The sequence below is a fragment of the Umbelopsis ramanniana genome (genome assembly GCF_025399195.1).
Source record: "Umbelopsis ramanniana AG unplaced genomic scaffold K450scaffold_3, whole genome shotgun sequence".
NCBI classification, from domain to species: Eukaryota; Fungi; Mucoromycota; class Umbelopsidomycetes; order Umbelopsidales; family Umbelopsidaceae; genus Umbelopsis; species Umbelopsis ramanniana.
The window spans coordinates 234,954-249,756 of NW_026252089.1; the positions used below are offsets into that span (position 1 = coordinate 234,954).

Genomic DNA, 14,803 nt, shown 5'->3' on the forward strand with positions numbered 1-14,803 from the left:
AGAATGTGTATTCTACGTAAGGTTGCCAGAACAATGGCGAATATTTAACTGACAAATATTTAACTTTTCAGGCCGTACAAAAATCAGATGTGACTTCTCGTGACGTCGCCTCCTAGAAGAGGCAGTACTTCGGAGGAAGCTTGACAAGAAGGAATTCCGAAAAGATTCTTACCGAAGACCCGCTTCTGGACAAAAGGGGGGAATGCTTAACGGAGAATCGGGAATCTTGGCAGAGGAATGGCACTTTGACCTGGATACCCCGTACATTCCGGCTCTACAGCTTTCACATGCCATTATAAAACATGTTTGTCAATACTTACCCACTCAAGGCGACAAGCAGCGCGCTTGTTTGATACATCCCTTATGGTCACCAGCAGCAATTGACAGTTTATGGGAAGAACCTTTGCTCCATACTGCTGCTGCTTTTCAAGGCTTCTACAAAGTAGTCCACATCAAAAAGCACCTGGCTCTGCGAGTCCAGTCACTCAATATTATACATGACCCAAATAATAACGATACAAACACTATCAAGCGATCCAGTCAACCACACCATGCCTTGAGAGATTCGACTTTAGCTAAGCCAGCGGTCATAATGGCACTTCTTCGACTCTGCGAGAATATCAAGTCTCTTCAGATCTATGGTTGGCAAATTCAAGCTCAACATATCGAAAACCTTAGCCACATGCTTCCTAAGTTACAGCGTCTGACCATCATTGGCGATAATGAACGATTGATGGTGCTATCATCGCCTTTTCGGAACCTGCTGTCGCGACTTAATACTCTCAGACTTGATGGCGTGCGCAACATCAATGCAAGCTTTATTTCTTTGCTAGACCGGCGTTGTCAAAATTTGGAAAGTTTGCAACTTAGTGTTCAAGACATTGGACCCGACGGCTTCGAAACGTTGACATATGGAAAATTGCACTTACGCGATTTGGTTCTGACAGATTGCGTACCTTTGAAAGATTTTCATGTAGCTGAAATCGTGAGAGCATTTCCACACTTGCGAACCTTGATCTTGGATGGCGCCAGCAAACTTACCGGCGAGTCGCTGGCTCATATCTTTGAACGGTGTCACGAATTAGAGAAACTAGATATTAGAGTGGAACCTGATTACAACAAGCAAACTCAATCTCAAACAGCTAATCAGCATTTGAAACTTTACGGCAAGGCGGGGGATTTACGTCAACTGTCTCTGCGTGGCATATGTTTGGATGCTATTACAGTTCAGTCCAGTTTATGTGGACACCCTCAACTTCGTGAATTGAATCTGGAAGCATGTGATGTACTATGTGACGACGATTTTCGACTCATTTGCAAAAGCAGCCAATATCTCGAATCCATTAGATTGATAAATTGTTCCAACCTTACCGGCCGCGCTCTAGTATCTATAGCGCGAACCAACGATGCCAAACTAATTGATGTGTCTATGATCAGATGCGGACATATATCACCTCAACAACTAAAACAGTTTTGCCAAAGCGTGGCCGACCGGTCCTCTAAGAAGCTTATTGTGAGCCAGGGTAAAGGACTGGCGCATTCGGACTATGTGACTTATGCATCGATCGACCCTTTTACTCAAGAACCAGCCTACATATTTGATGGAGATGCCATGAATTTTCTAGCTCAAGCAGCAAACCCCAGCTATGATTCCTTAGACGATAGTGAACATCTGATATCTCAACGCACGTACACATTGGATCGAAAACAGGTGGCGTTGGTAGCTGAACTACTTGGAATTTCATCGCAACAGTTGCGTGGCGCGATATCAAAAGTTCTGGTACTGTATTATCACCGTTTTCAATCATAGATCTGGGACATATATTCATTTTGATGTATTTATATACAGAGCACCACCCCGGACAAGAAGGCTTTCAAGTTTGCAAACGACGCAGCGAATCCCTCGCCACAACATCCTGTTCAAGTGCCTTGTCCATCAACTTTCGCTACCTCAGAACGTGAATCTACTCCTGTAGCAAGCAGTGGTCGGATATCATTCAAAGCGAATGAATACCATGGTTTGGAGACCAATGAACCAGCTGCTTCGTCTATGGCCCATATGGATGATTGGAGCATCCCGCCAGAAAATCGAAAGCACTCACCGGGTAATCGCAAAATATCCATCAAACCAGCGGAGGCCTTTTCAGCATCCCTGGTCTCGCCTGCAGAGAAGTCTTGGAAAGAACCAGTACCGACGTCTACCCCACCCTTACCTCAATCACAACTGCCTGACTTTATCGAGCCTTCCAACGAGAAAAATGAGCAAAAGATTGTTTTTAAGTACCAACCTCTTAGAGATCAGAGCAAGCCTATGAGCAAGGAATCACCACCAACTGCAAGCCCATCACCACCACGAAAGGAAGACAAGCCCGCTACAAATGGAGGGTCTAATCCGCCTACAGATGTAATGCAGTTAGGTGGCTGGGGAGTTGCAAGTAGTCCGAATTGGGGCGATGGATCTTCTTTTGGTGAGACATCCAATGGATGGGATGCTACCGCTGTCGAGCGCATGAAGTGGCAACCTGCTCAGATCGTAAATGCACCCGTGGCCAAAGGTCCGAAGAAGAAAGGAACTCGCTTATTCTTACCGGCAAACGCCAGCAGCGAAGGATGGGGCGCACCTCCTACTCAATCAGTCGCTTGGGACGATAACCGAAGACAAGGATTTGCACATGACATTATCGAATCACAACACCAGACAGTATTTTGGAAATTAGAGAACGGAGTCTGGAAGAAACTCTCATCTGGGGAACAACAGCAAGCGAGAGAAGCGCAAGGATCTATTACGGCACAGCAGCGACCACGGATGTCAACCGCTGGCCTAGAATCTCCTAGTCTATCTGCACCACTAACACGCTATGTTCTTGGCAACTCGGCCAGCGTTGTGGAAAAAGTCCTACCTGCTGTTGACACGAAGCAAGAAGAGAAGGCAGCAAATGGATATCAGCTTAGTGATGATGACGATGATACAAATCTCAGTCATTCTGATGATGGCGTGACGATCAGGACCTCTTCGGATGACCCGTATGTTAAACCAAAAGATGAACCAACTTCAAGAACCCAGTATAAAAACATAATGGATGAAGACTTGCAAATGGATTTCTCCGAAACTATACTGGCAACGCAAAAGTCCTCTGGTGAATCTGATAGCCCTCCTAGTCACCCAGGGAATCCTCAATGGGTCAGCTTTGAAGATTGGCGAAAGGGCCACCTAGCCAGTTCCATTGACCACCCTGATATTACATCCCAAAGTCATATTACGGTGGATCAAGGCGGTTGGGATGAACATGCTCAACAAGTTCCAGAGGTCAATGCGAGCCAAAATTGGGATGCATTGTACGATGATAAACCACAGCCAGATGTCATACCACCCGTTGCAAGTTATAAGCTTGTTGACATCCTTGACAATTTCAATGAAACTATGTCTATGCAATCGGCGCATTCTAGAGAGACTTCAGAAACGAAGTGGGGAGGATATGATTCAAATGTCGCATTATATCAAGGTGTGAATGAAAATGATGCTCTTCCACAAGATTCGCCTGACAAACTTGAAGCTACCGTGGAATACATCAAGGCACAAGCTGAATCTCGACAGACCGCTCGCTACGATGTCATCCGACAAACAGAAACAGATCTGATTTCTAACACAGGCTCTTATGGTCACTACGAATCTGACGAGTCAAAGTACATTTCCAACACAAATTGGGAAGGCTTGGAATTCAACAGAAACGCCGACGATGACTGGGTGTCTTCATCAACGAGTGAAGCCGGTTACCCTGTATCTGGGCTCGGCATCTCCACTAAAGGCAGCCGACGTGGAAGAAGTAGACCAAGGTCATCTGTCAGACATCCTATGCGACGAGAACAAATGGCCGGGCAATGGGGATCATTCCCTATTGACAATGTAAGCCTTGACGATGTCACTGATGAACCACCTAGCGTTCAAAGTCTTATCAACGTCGACATGGATGAAACGTTTGAAAATGATCAAACCTTGGATCAAGAGCACAAACCAATGCCACATCTAACTTCGTCTTTCACGAACTCGGAGTCTCCAGAAACCGGCAATGCCTTTAACTTCAATGCTGATAGTACGTTCACGACAACAGACGTGGAACGAACAGACTCCGTGTGTTCGGATTTGAATGCGTACATAAACAAAGAAAATGAACACACACCGCTAGACGAATTTGCAACGACCTCCAACTTCGATATGACAACTTCGTCTGCTGCGGATGATTGGATCACCAATTCGACAAACGGACTTCCAAAGGAGAATAAAATTGCCACCAGCAGCGTCAACAACAGCAATCTTTTTGATGACTTGATGGATGAAGAGTCCAATGAATTGCCACAGAACATAACGACTTCAAGTGCTGATACCATCATTGCGACAGCCCCTCAAGAACGCCAGGAAGTGTCACCGCAAACCGTCTCACCAACGCAAAACTCCACTCATTCACCTCGTGTCAGTGGCAGCAAGAGCGTCGTGCTGTCTGTGCAAATTGAAACGGTTGATTCAGGCACCCAGCCACTCGTCATTACCGAGGTATGTAAATGACTATATTAATCTGCTACATTCCAATATATATATTCTAACAATCAATGCAGAGTGATGACCCTAAAGTGGTCATTCACGACTTCTGTGACAAGTGGGCTATGACTGAATACGAAGATAGGATCATGAACGTCACACTACCTCGGTACAAAGAGAAAATGGCAAAACGTGTGCTTGGGAGGATGTCGAAAGGTAGCAGCGGCACCTTGAAAAGTACGCCCTCAACTTCGACAACTGCTTCGGTGGAGAACGCCTTGTAGTTGCTGGATTGGAGTTGTCCGTAAAATTGGCTATCTTTACTGTGTACATTACATATTTTTTTTATTCATGTGCGCCACACTTTGTTAGTAGATTATGTCGGCATTCATGGTTTGACATTGGTTGTTCTTTGGTCTGTTTGCCTTTGGTTTTTTCTTCCTTTCCTTTCTTTCGTTTTTACGTGTACATTACAATATTTGTCTCTACTACTACGAAACCAACGTTTATGTTTTAAAGTGTAACATAAATTAAGTAGTTAAAGGATTCATTCATCCATCTCTCTCATACTGGCGTCTACAAGCTCATCGATCTCTCTTGCCAACGCTGTGATTTTGCTTCCATATGTCTTTCCTTGTATAGAATCTTTTTCCTTGATGACCTTTTGAATGTCCAAGATAGATACCAAACTGGGCAATGGCGATTCCTTGGGTGCCAAGAACAGCAACTTTGAAAGGGTGGAAACCAGACGGTACACTGTAATTACGATCTCCTGGTTACCAAACTGGCTTCGTACTCAGTATCTGTACCCGCAAACACTTACCAATTTCTCCTTCGGTTTCGTTTTCCAAAGCATTTGTCACAGCACTGATGATTTCGACTTCCCAATCCTCGTCATCTCTAGGTGGTTCGTTTGTACTCTCTCTCTCCATGCGATCTTTGGAAGTGACGCAGGAGAAATTAAATGCCAGTGAAGAAGCTGTTTGCCGTACGCTTGCATCACTAGAAAGTAAAGACTTGACAAGTAGCGATGTTGCAATAGTGCGGTGAGAATCTGGTAAAGCTGACGAAAAGTGTGTTCTAGCTAACACAGGGTGAGCAAAAGTGTTACAAATCTAGTATGACAAATTGTTGATCATATGTTAGTAAATAGCACCATACAGCAGTGAGGCCTTCAGTACTTACCAATCGCAAAGTCATCAATAACGTTGGTTTAGCCACATCTTGTGTAGCTGCAGTTTCAATCAACTTGGCAATCGTTGTGCCTGGTAACGAATGTCAGACCAAAATTTTTGGGATGCCTGATATGAAGATACTACTTACAATCGTGGGTATAGAAGTTTCCGATATCACGCGAAAGGATGAGAGATCGGAACAAATCAAGTAAAGGAAATTGCTTATCAGTGGGCAGCTTTGAGCATATCGAAGCTGTTGAAAACAAGATGAGAAACACCGCCAGAAATATACTGAGCTGAACCATAACGTTGTTACTCACCAACAAGCTCATCCCACTCTTTGGGCGTAAAGTGGCCGTCGTTCTCTTGAGGCTTTTCGATGAAGGCCTTTGCTTTTTGAAGTGTTGTTTGCTCGGTGGGGTTTAAGGTGATATTTGCCTCGTCTAGTAAACTTTGAAGTTTCTTGATGATGTTCTCCAAATTGCCACTGTTTTTGAATAGAATTGGATCGGTTGAAATATCGAAAATGGCGCGCAAATTGATCTTGCGGTGGCAATGAGCTAGAGAACCCGTAATGAATCAGTACTGTGTGTCCCTTAATTTTCATGTAAAGCAATGAATACATACGTGGATACATGGTGAATATCATAAGATCGACGGTGCTGTTGAGCTCAGCGAAGTTGGCTCCAGAGAATTCAGCAAACTGAACAAAATACAATGTTAATTAGCGACAGTACCATTTGATATGCTCCATGCTCCTTATTCACCTTTTTCCCGTCCACAAAAGCCATAAACGTCGGTGTAGATCTGACTTGATACTTTTGAGCGGCATCAAATGCCACATGCGTGTCTATCTTGGCACCCACTACCTTGATTCGATCCTGGTTGACATCTTCGAGCTTGCGCATAAAATCCGGCTCAATCACTCTACAAGGTGGGCACGTGGAGGAGGTGAAGAAAGCAAGAACACCTCGCTGGGATTTGATAAGATTCTCTAGGGAAGAGAGGTTACCTATATTTTGAACAGGGTTGACGGAGGCAGGCGAGGCTGACAAGGCGGCTGATGAAACATTGTTTAATAGGGACATGGACGATGCAGACGGAACAGGTTGTTGCTGAATTGGCGCTGCTGTACCGTTCAGACTTGAAGGTCCAAACATGTTTTCGATCATAGGCCTCATTGATTGTCCGAATGGTCTAGGGAAGTGAATGTGTGTCAGACTACGTAATGGAATCACGTAGGCACTGAAGAATTTGGCTTACGTGTTCAAGAAATCAGCTGGAAGGTCGGTTATATGATCTGGTATATTCCTTCCTGTAAGAAATTGGCATACATCATTGGTGAACGTATTGCAGTTGAAGTCGAGAAGATGGTATTTTGCCGCCCTATATAAAGCCTCGTTTAGATACTAGAAGATAGATTATGCTCGAAATATTATGTTCCTCCAAACTTACGTAAAGGTGGAGCTGATACTATTCAAATACTCAATAAATATTTCCTCAGTAAGATATGTTTCGCCCATATCTACAACTTGCATTGGTTGACCATGATGAGTGGTACCTTCAACGAGTGGGAGGTGTTATAACGTCAGCAATCAACAGTAGCATGATCTTATCAATACTATTATATAATTTCTCGGGTACACTACCTGGTATCGCATTCATAATGCCCTGTCCGTAAAAATATTCTTGGCCGAAAACGACCACCGACGTGTGCCAGATACCGTCTATAAAGGGGCCTCAGTGTATCAGCCTCAAAGCAAATGAGCACAACCTACATCAACTTTGCACATACCTATCTGACGACCGGTTAGATTGAGAGACATTTGCTTTGCCATGCCCTGGCTTAAATCATAGACATAAAGTTTGACGGATGTCATTGAGGAAGCGAGGTAAAAGTGGAAGCGAGAATGCTGACGAGGCCTGGTGGAAGCTGATGATGTGGGGGAGCAGTCACAAGCACCGCGGTCGAAATGAAGAGTTGCACGCAAACTGTCTACCCGCAAAACTGAGGCATTTCCACCGTTCCTTCATTCCAACTGGTCTCCGGACATCATACCAATAATGCCTCTTACACGACCACCGCCACCACCTCCCAAACCTGTCTTTGACGAGTTTTCAACGCCTCCCGACTTTAATGACAATTTCAAGAAAAAGGAAACCACCAAGTATATGAATCCATGTCAAGTGGAAGAGAAACAAAGCATGAAATGTCTTGACAAAAATAACTACGACAAGTCAAAGTGTGAATACTTCTTCTTACAATACCGAGAATGCAAAAAGAAATGGGTAAGTCAAGCTGACTTGATATAAGATGAAACGAAGTTCACAACAGGAATAACGGCCATATACTGATGAGACATTCCCATGTATATTCTTCTCTATATCTACTGTTCGAATTGATTGAATGATGGGTTCATTAGCTCGCTGAGCGAAAGAAACTACGACAGCAAGGTCAACTGTAGAGATAGATTTTTGTTAGTATTTCAAACCCGATTGGTTGTATATACAGAAGTACTATAAAAAAATTTTTAAAATATTTTCGCTGGCTAGCCGACCATTGCTTCCTCCTTGACGCTTGTTCCACTTGTGGTTAAATCTTACTTGCGCCTAATGTCTGCCGAATTCGCGATTGTCTACGCTGCTCTCATCCTTCAGGATGATGGTATTGAGATCACTGTAAGTTATTGTGTGCATGCTCACAAACTATAACATCAACAACCCTGTTCAAAATCGAGATTTCTAATTCATCCTTTTCTTTACTTCTAGGCTGACAAGCTCTCTACTCTTGTCAAGGCTGCCGGTGTTGAAGTTGAGCCCGTCTGGTTCTCCCTTTACGCCAAGGCTCTCGCTGGTCAGGACCTCTCTGCTCTCCTCATGAACATTGGTTCCGCTGGTTCTGCTGCTCCTGCCGCTGCTGGTGGTGCTGCTGCCACTGGTGGTGCTGCTGAGGAAGCCGCTGCCGAAGAGAAGGAGGAAGAGAAGGAAGAGTCTGATGACGATATGGGCTTCGGTACGTAACCATTGACTTATAGACAACTCAAAATCATCAATCAAAATGTCCCTAATTTTTTGCCTTATTTACTTTTTCAATCTAGGTCTTTTCGACTAAAGTACTCGAACTTCCCTTCGATCTATACGCCATACAAGTGCGTAAATCATCGTGTCAAATCAACAGACATTGATTCAAATAAAATTAAAAAAGTTACCAATAAAACGTTTTGTTACATTGGTACTTCTTTTCTATTGTCCTTACGTTTTTACAGTGTTGTAACAAGAAAAAAAAAACTTCCATAGAAAATGGCGGTGGCTTGGACACCTGCTCAATGGTAAATTAAAACACCGCTCCCAGCAATCCCGCCGCGGTCGTTTCCCAGCAGTTTGTGGAGGACCCACTAGCTTCCTTTTTCTTCATTCCTCTTTCATTTGCTGTTGTAGCCAAAGTCGACTGTTGCAGAATGCCTGACGAAGATTCTGATTCCAAACCCTCGACAGATTTCCGTCCGCCAAAGCTCAATATCAACTGTGCTCCGAACTACAACTTCGGTGGAGACTCTCCGACCAGCGATATACTTCTCCACGCCGTAGCTCCCCGAGATATGGACCATCAACACTCAACAGTTGTACAAACTGATGATGGGACGTACATTTTGTGCGACTCACCGCAGCCTGAATACTCGCTAGCCGATAAAGCCAAGCATGATTCTTTCGCAAGCGATAGATCATCCGGTTCCAGCCATACTCTGAACGCAAGTGATAGAAGATCAAATGAAACCGGAGAGCTTCAACCTATGACAACAAACGAAAGCTCTTCTCCTCAAAGAGAATCAGCAGAAGCAACATCAACGTCTCCGAAGGGACCTAAAGGCGCACCACCGCCGTATGCCGATCAAGATCGTAAACGCAATTCTCACGATAGACAAGAAGAGACTCCGAGAGTAAAACCTCGGAAAGTCATTGGCAATTTTACCTTGACTAATACCCTTGGCGCTGGTAGCATGGGTAAAGTCAAGTTGGCTGTACATAACTTAACCAACGAGAAGGTAAGGTGCTCGTTCGCATTGATAACACAGCGATGACGTTTAATACCGACATGGTTGGCTTTTTTTTTTAGTGGGCTGTTAAAATCATTCCACGAGCCCAATATTCAATTCATAAAGGTCATATATCGAACAAAGATCGCAGCCGTGAGATACGAACCATTAGGGAAGCTAGCATAATGCTACTTTTGCATCATCCTTACATCGTCAGTCTAAAAGAGATGATCGTACTCAATCCATATTACTACATGTTTATGGAATATGTCAATGGCGGTCAATTATTGGATTATATAATATCGCATGGCAAGCTGAAGGAAAAGCAGGCGAGACGGTTTGCTAGGCAAATTCTCAGTGCTTTGGGTCAGTTTAAAGCGCATGATACCTCGTCGTAGCACATCTTTGTTTCTAACAATGTTTTACTTTTTTTGCACGCGATAGATTATTGTCATCGAAATTCCATTGTTCACAGAGGTAAGCATAGAGGTTACCATTTTTATTTTAAACCGATCATTCTGCTCATATCAATTCGTCATTACTTTTCTCTTTGCTTAGACTTGAAAATTGAAAATATCCTGATTTCGCAATCTGGACACATCAAAATTATCGATTTTGGACTCTCCAACCTGTTTTCACCACAATCTCATTTGTCTACTTTCTGTGGGTCTTTGTATTTTGCTGCCCCGGAGTTACTGAATGCTAAGGCTTACACCGGTCCCGAAGTTGATCTTTGGAGTTTTGGAATAGTTTTGTACGTTCTTGTTTGTGGAAGAGTTCCATTTGATGACCACAGTATGCCTGCACTGCATGCTAAAATCAAGCGTGGTCAAGTTGAATACCCAAATTATTTGTCCGGTGGTACGTTGATAATGAACAGCCTGCTCGATTTTATTGATTGCACATATCGCTAAATAACTATACAGACTGCAAGAATCTGCTCTCAAGACTGCTCGTGACTGATCCAGCTCGAAGAGCTACCATGTCCGAAGTTTTAATGCACCCTTGGACGAATAAAGGGCACGATTTGCCCGTTGATAACTATCTTCCTCATCGACCCCCCCTCACTTTGCCTGTGGACATGGAAGTGGTTCGAGGCATGACTGGATTTGAATTTGGAAGTGAACAAGATATCAAATCGCAGCTGGAGGAAGTCATCTACTCGCCTGACTATCAAAATGCCGCCAAGATCATATCGAAAAATTCAAGCGAACAAATCAATAGCGGCCTTCATAGCCGGAAACACCTGCAACATGGTTCAAAGCGACAATTTTATATGCCTAGCGATGACCCTCAGTCCATTCCCGCTGCCTATCACCCTCTAATTTCCATCTATTACCTTGTCAAAGAACGTATGGAACGTAATAGGTTGATGGAACAGCAAGATTCATTGGAAATGGTCATTAACAGTGGTGAAAAAGGCATACGAAGAGCGTCTCGCGATATTCTCACAGGAGTTACCATCCCAACCATTTCCAAGCCTGAGCGAGCTCATCCTGCCGATCAAACATATGAACAAAGCGTGCTCAATACTTACGAAGGGGATGGCTTGTCTGGAATAGCGTACGGCAGACGTGGACGAGCCAATATCCGTCTAGACCCAGATGGACATCTTGTAGAGGTAGATGGACACACGGTCGGTGACAAGATTGAAGAAGGATTTAGCAAGCTATTTTCCAGACGACACAACGGACACAAGGCAATTGCTGAGACTTCCGAAAACGAAAGCAGCAATACTGAAAATGAGCATCCTGGTGTATTCCGTCGCTTGAGTTTGGCGCTTGGTAAAGGTGGAGACTCATCTACAAGGAGACATGAACGACACCATAGTCTAAGCACTAGCAAGCGGCCGGTCGAACCGATCCCTATCCCTGGCACAGCGCCTGATACGACACCCCGTTTGCCATTTGCTCCAAGATCAATACCAGAAGAGTCATCTTCACGGAGGTCCATTGATCAATTTGGCCATCCGTTTGGTTCATTGCTGCATCGACCATATGCTGACAAAGATTCTGATCAAGCACAAGGACTTGTTGGTGGTAAAAAGTTGGCTTCAGGCAAAGTCCCGGCCCAAGAACTTCCCGCCGTAGATCCAAACGCCACCACCTTCGGGGAACCCATACCCAAAACATCCAGATCAACCCACGAGACCAGTTCTCATCGACAATCGTCCGAGCGCCGATCGTCTACCTATGCTTACGACGGACAAGATGTCTCTGAGAGTGGAACAGTGGACCAGACTATTCGGCCAGTATTCCTCAAAGGACTGTTCTCAGTCACTACCACTTCCACCAAGCATCCAAGCGTTATCCGAGCTGATCTCATCCATGTCTTGGAGAGAATTGGCGTAAAGTGGCGGGAAAGCAAAGGCAGATTTGAATGTGTCCATGTGCCTAGTATTGATCTTTACGGACAGCGTCAGCAGGTTTCACCGCCTGAAGCAGCCAAGGGAGAAAAAAGGCATACCCGAAAAGAGCCATCGTTTGATATTCCTGACCTTGTCGTTCGGTTTGAAATTTACATTGTCAAGGTACCGTGGCTCTTGGGCATGCATGGACTGCAGTTTCGAAGAGTCGGTGGCGACCCTTGGCAGTACAAAAACATGTGCTCCAAGATTTTGAACGAGCTCAAATTGTAGTAATATATTGTATAAAAAGAAGAGCATACCAGAACAGATAGCGAAATTAGCCCCTGTTTATGTGGTTTGTTTGTTTTGTTTCTCGTGTAATTTATGAAATACAGCAATGTCCATGTACATTCTATTTAACAACATTTCTTCTATCGACTTAGTTTCCTTCTTCTTGTCGTCGTTGCACCATGAACTGATCCACCAAATTGATGTACATTTCATTGTGAAGAGTTTTGACCTTGGCGTAGTGCTCATGCACACGAACCAATTCGGCCTGTAATTTGTTGATTTGCGTTCGTAACGAGGTGCTGGAGTCTTGAGTTTGAACCTGTTGGACAAACTCTTTTGCGTCGTGAACATTAAGTGTTTCTGGCGCAACATACTGTGTAGATCGACCATCCAGCTTTCCATCGAGCAGGAGCAAATCCTAAAAGGAAAAAAAAAAAAAGGAAAACGTTATAAAGTGTTCCAAAACTCAACCCTACGTTCCCAGTCGATAGGACTTGTTCGATGACCACCCAATAATATTCTCACTTACCCGCGATGTATCAGGAATGATCATGGATAGACCATGCTCTCGCTCTTCGTCCTCAGTTCGACGTGCACGTTTGAAAGGTGTGATGGGCATGACTGGTTCTGAAGATCGTTGTTGACCGATGAATGCACCAGTCAACTCCGGTGGTTTGATAAAGCAACTGACGGATGTCACTGGGCCCTTGTGCTGTGTGAATTTACGGAGTGACTGTCGGCTAGACACATCCCAAACGATACATTCACCGTCTTGTGAACCGGAAACAAGTAGTGAGCCATCAAACGATAGGCTTAGCGAATTGATTGTGTCACTGGAGTAAAGAGACCAAAATGAGAAATGAGAGAAGAAAATGTAACGGTCATGTCCAATGTTCAACTTACGTATGGCCTCTGAAAACCTTGGCGCTGGCAGAAGATTCCAAGCCGACGCTTTCAACCTTTCCCATACCACCCATGCTCTCTATGCTGGTAGCTGCGTATGATCGTTCCTCCACCCGTTTGTAAAGATTTACTTGGTAGATGTCATGGCGGCCAGCAGCCAGCAAGATGGTTTCTGATACATCCACGGCGAGGGTATCGACAGGGTGAGGGAACAAGAAAGTGGTTAAAAGAGATCCAGTTGCCAAATCCCAAAGCTGTTACAATAAATACAATCCGCTTAGAACAAATTGTTTTCGAAAATGTACAATGGTGGCTGTAATAATATGGTACCAACCTTGACAGTGTGATCTAAACTGGAAGTCCATATCCGTGCACTTCCAAAAGTACCGGTGCCGCACACTATATCTGTAACAGGCAGAGAGTGATCTGACCAGGAATAATACGGTGATGGGGCGATGGTGATGTCTTCTTGTTCGTCCAACAGCTTCGTCAGTAGCCACACATTGACACTAGCATCGTCGCTGGCTGAAACCAATGCAGTATCGTCGTCTGTGAATCGAAGCGCAGAGATTCGTTTATAATGAGCATCGAACGATCTGTAAAGAACACCGGTGGCAATCTTATTGAAGTTGTTGATTAATATCACTGGAGATTTTACTATGCTGTAAGTATCAAAAAGGAGCAACATACCTCCCACAGATAAATTTTGCCAGACTGTGTACCGCCAGCACAATAGACGCCTTGGTGCGAAACAGCAACTGTGATAATTTTTTCGGGACAAAGAGATTTTGCGTGAACTTGATCCTTTTGCCAGCAATATGAGTTGATTACAGCTTTGTCGGTTTGCGCACTTAAAACAAGACCGGTGCGTGAAGGAGCCCAAGGCAATGGGGCTCTAGCAACACCATTCTTGGGAACCATGTTTTGCTTGAGCGAAAAAACTACGGTTCCTGATCGAATGTCCCATACATAAGATGTCGAATCGGTGTTGGAACAGGATAATACAACCTCGGAAAACATGATTCACGCTGAAGAGTTGGATCAATCGGTACACCGTTTGAAAAAAAAATTGGGAGAGCCTCAAATTGTAAGGATAGAGCAGTCACAATCCCATTTGCCATGGATGGAATTTGGGCATCAAAGCAAGGTCAAATGGATCAAACTCCTGGCTTCTTTGATTTACCGAAAAGTCACATTTACCATACATTCTAAAGGAAACAAATTCAGCGCGAAGAAAATTACTGTTCCCATGACATCTTCGCCCAGCTGGTTGGCGGCTAGTACTGATAGTCATGGGGGTAAAACGAGGTAGCGAATTAAGTGAGCGTCATATTACTTTTATTTGGACGAAAAAGGTATTGAACACAACGGGGTAGACGCCAGTATAGCAATATCTGATAACATCTGCTGCGTTTCTACGACACTACAACCGGAAGGGTAAGGGCGTGTGACTCCTACAAATCTGACAGGATGACCAAAGGCTAAAATCGTATGGCGCCATCAAAGCTTCGTGAACAGA

The 14,803-nt window shown here is 44.3% G+C and overlaps 6 protein-coding genes across 6 annotated transcripts; 4 read left to right on the forward strand and 2 right to left on the reverse strand.

Moving 5' to 3' along the window:
• Nucleotides 1–24: 24 nt before the first annotated feature.
• On the forward strand, nt 25–5,010 carry K450DRAFT_220279 (uncharacterized protein). The gene is made up of 3 exons (XM_051585525.1): nt 25–1,780; nt 1,850–4,549; nt 4,612–5,010. The coding sequence occupies exons 1-3, from the start codon at nt 203–205 to the stop codon at nt 4,816–4,818; spliced, it is 4,485 nt and encodes a 1,494-aa protein (XP_051448855.1). The 5' UTR covers nt 25–202; the 3' UTR covers nt 4,819–5,010.
• Nucleotides 4,975–7,681, reverse strand: K450DRAFT_220283 (uncharacterized protein). The gene is made up of 11 exons (XM_051585526.1): nt 7,505–7,681; nt 7,359–7,436; nt 7,165–7,270; nt 6,973–7,095; nt 6,477–6,906; nt 6,337–6,412; nt 6,030–6,269; nt 5,858–5,962; nt 5,720–5,799; nt 5,358–5,649; nt 4,975–5,290 (listed from the first exon to the last, which is right to left on the reverse strand). The coding sequence occupies exons 1-11, from the start codon at nt 7,587–7,589 to the stop codon at nt 5,082–5,084; spliced, it is 1,824 nt and encodes a 607-aa protein (XP_051448856.1). The 5' UTR covers nt 7,590–7,681; the 3' UTR covers nt 4,975–5,081.
• On the forward strand, nt 7,529–8,313 carry K450DRAFT_220284 (uncharacterized protein). The gene is made up of 2 exons (XM_051585527.1): nt 7,529–7,998; nt 8,133–8,313. The coding sequence occupies exons 1-2, from the start codon at nt 7,774–7,776 to the stop codon at nt 8,172–8,174; spliced, it is 267 nt and encodes an 88-aa protein (XP_051448857.1). The 5' UTR covers nt 7,529–7,773; the 3' UTR covers nt 8,175–8,313.
• On the forward strand, nt 8,314–8,730 carry K450DRAFT_168990 (uncharacterized protein; the record flags this gene model as incomplete). Its single annotated transcript, XM_051584085.1, has 2 exons — nt 8,314–8,388; nt 8,479–8,730. Coding segments are annotated over 2 exons (327 nt in total), but the record flags the coding sequence as incomplete, so codon positions are not given.
• A 260-nt stretch (nt 8,731–8,990) lies between these two features.
• K450DRAFT_220286 (uncharacterized protein) lies at nt 8,991–12,410 on the forward strand. Its single transcript, XM_051585528.1, has 5 exons — nt 8,991–9,752; nt 9,824–10,109; nt 10,188–10,220; nt 10,302–10,604; nt 10,670–12,410. The coding sequence occupies exons 1-5, from the start codon at nt 9,168–9,170 to the stop codon at nt 12,379–12,381; spliced, it is 2,919 nt and encodes a 972-aa protein (XP_051448859.1). The 5' UTR covers nt 8,991–9,167; the 3' UTR covers nt 12,382–12,410.
• On the reverse strand, nt 12,377–14,325 carry K450DRAFT_220289 (uncharacterized protein). The gene is made up of 5 exons (XM_051585529.1): nt 13,975–14,325; nt 13,619–13,903; nt 13,285–13,538; nt 12,911–13,214; nt 12,377–12,799 (listed from the first exon to the last, which is right to left on the reverse strand). Exons 1-5 carry the CDS (start codon nt 14,302–14,304, stop codon nt 12,530–12,532), a joined length of 1,443 nt encoding a protein of 480 aa, XP_051448860.1. The 5' UTR covers nt 14,305–14,325; the 3' UTR covers nt 12,377–12,529.
• Between the last annotated feature and the right edge of the window lie 478 nt (nt 14,326–14,803).

Excerpts from the sequence above, each read along its gene's own strand:
- K450DRAFT_220289 (XM_051585529.1), bottom strand. The coding sequence starts at position 14,304 with ATGTTTTCCGAGGTTGTATTATCCTGTTCCAACACCGATTCGACATCT. Across the intron at positions 13,904-13,974 it reads GCAAAATTTATCTGTGGGAG|ATTGCCACCGGTGTTCTTTA; the intron begins GTATGTTGCTCC and ends AACTTCAATAAG. Across the intron at positions 13,539-13,618 it reads GTTTAGATCACACTGTCAAG|CTTTGGGATTTGGCAACTGG; the intron begins GTTGGTACCATA and ends TTATTGTAACAG.
- K450DRAFT_220286 (XM_051585528.1), top strand. The coding sequence starts at position 9,168 with ATGCCTGACGAAGATTCTGATTCCAAACCCTCGACAGATTTCCGTCCG. Across the intron at positions 9,753-9,823 it reads ATAACTTAACCAACGAGAAG|TGGGCTGTTAAAATCATTCC; the intron begins GTAAGGTGCTCG and ends TTTTTTTTTTAG. Across the intron at positions 10,221-10,301 it reads AAATTCCATTGTTCACAGAG|ACTTGAAAATTGAAAATATC; the intron begins GTAAGCATAGAG and ends CTCTTTGCTTAG.
- K450DRAFT_220284 (XM_051585527.1), top strand. The coding sequence starts at position 7,774 with ATGCCTCTTACACGACCACCGCCACCACCTCCCAAACCTGTCTTTGAC. Across the intron at positions 7,999-8,132 it reads GAGAATGCAAAAAGAAATGG|CTCGCTGAGCGAAAGAAACT; the intron begins GTAAGTCAAGCT and ends TGGGTTCATTAG.
- K450DRAFT_220283 (XM_051585526.1), bottom strand. The coding sequence starts at position 7,589 with ATGACATCCGTCAAACTTTATGTCTATGATTTAAGCCAGGGCATGGCA. Across the intron at positions 5,800-5,857 it reads AAACTTCTATACCCACGATT|GCACAACGATTGCCAAGTTG; the intron begins GTAAGTAGTATC and ends ATTCGTTACCAG. Across the intron at positions 5,291-5,357 it reads CGAAACCGAAGGAGAAATTG|TGTACCGTCTGGTTTCCACC; the intron begins GTAAGTGTTTGC and ends TCGTAATTACAG.
- K450DRAFT_220279 (XM_051585525.1), top strand. The coding sequence starts at position 203 with ATGCTTAACGGAGAATCGGGAATCTTGGCAGAGGAATGGCACTTTGAC. Across the intron at positions 1,781-1,849 it reads GCGCGATATCAAAAGTTCTG|AGCACCACCCCGGACAAGAA; the intron begins GTACTGTATTAT and ends ATTTATATACAG. Across the intron at positions 4,550-4,611 it reads AGCCACTCGTCATTACCGAG|AGTGATGACCCTAAAGTGGT; the intron begins GTATGTAAATGA and ends CAATCAATGCAG.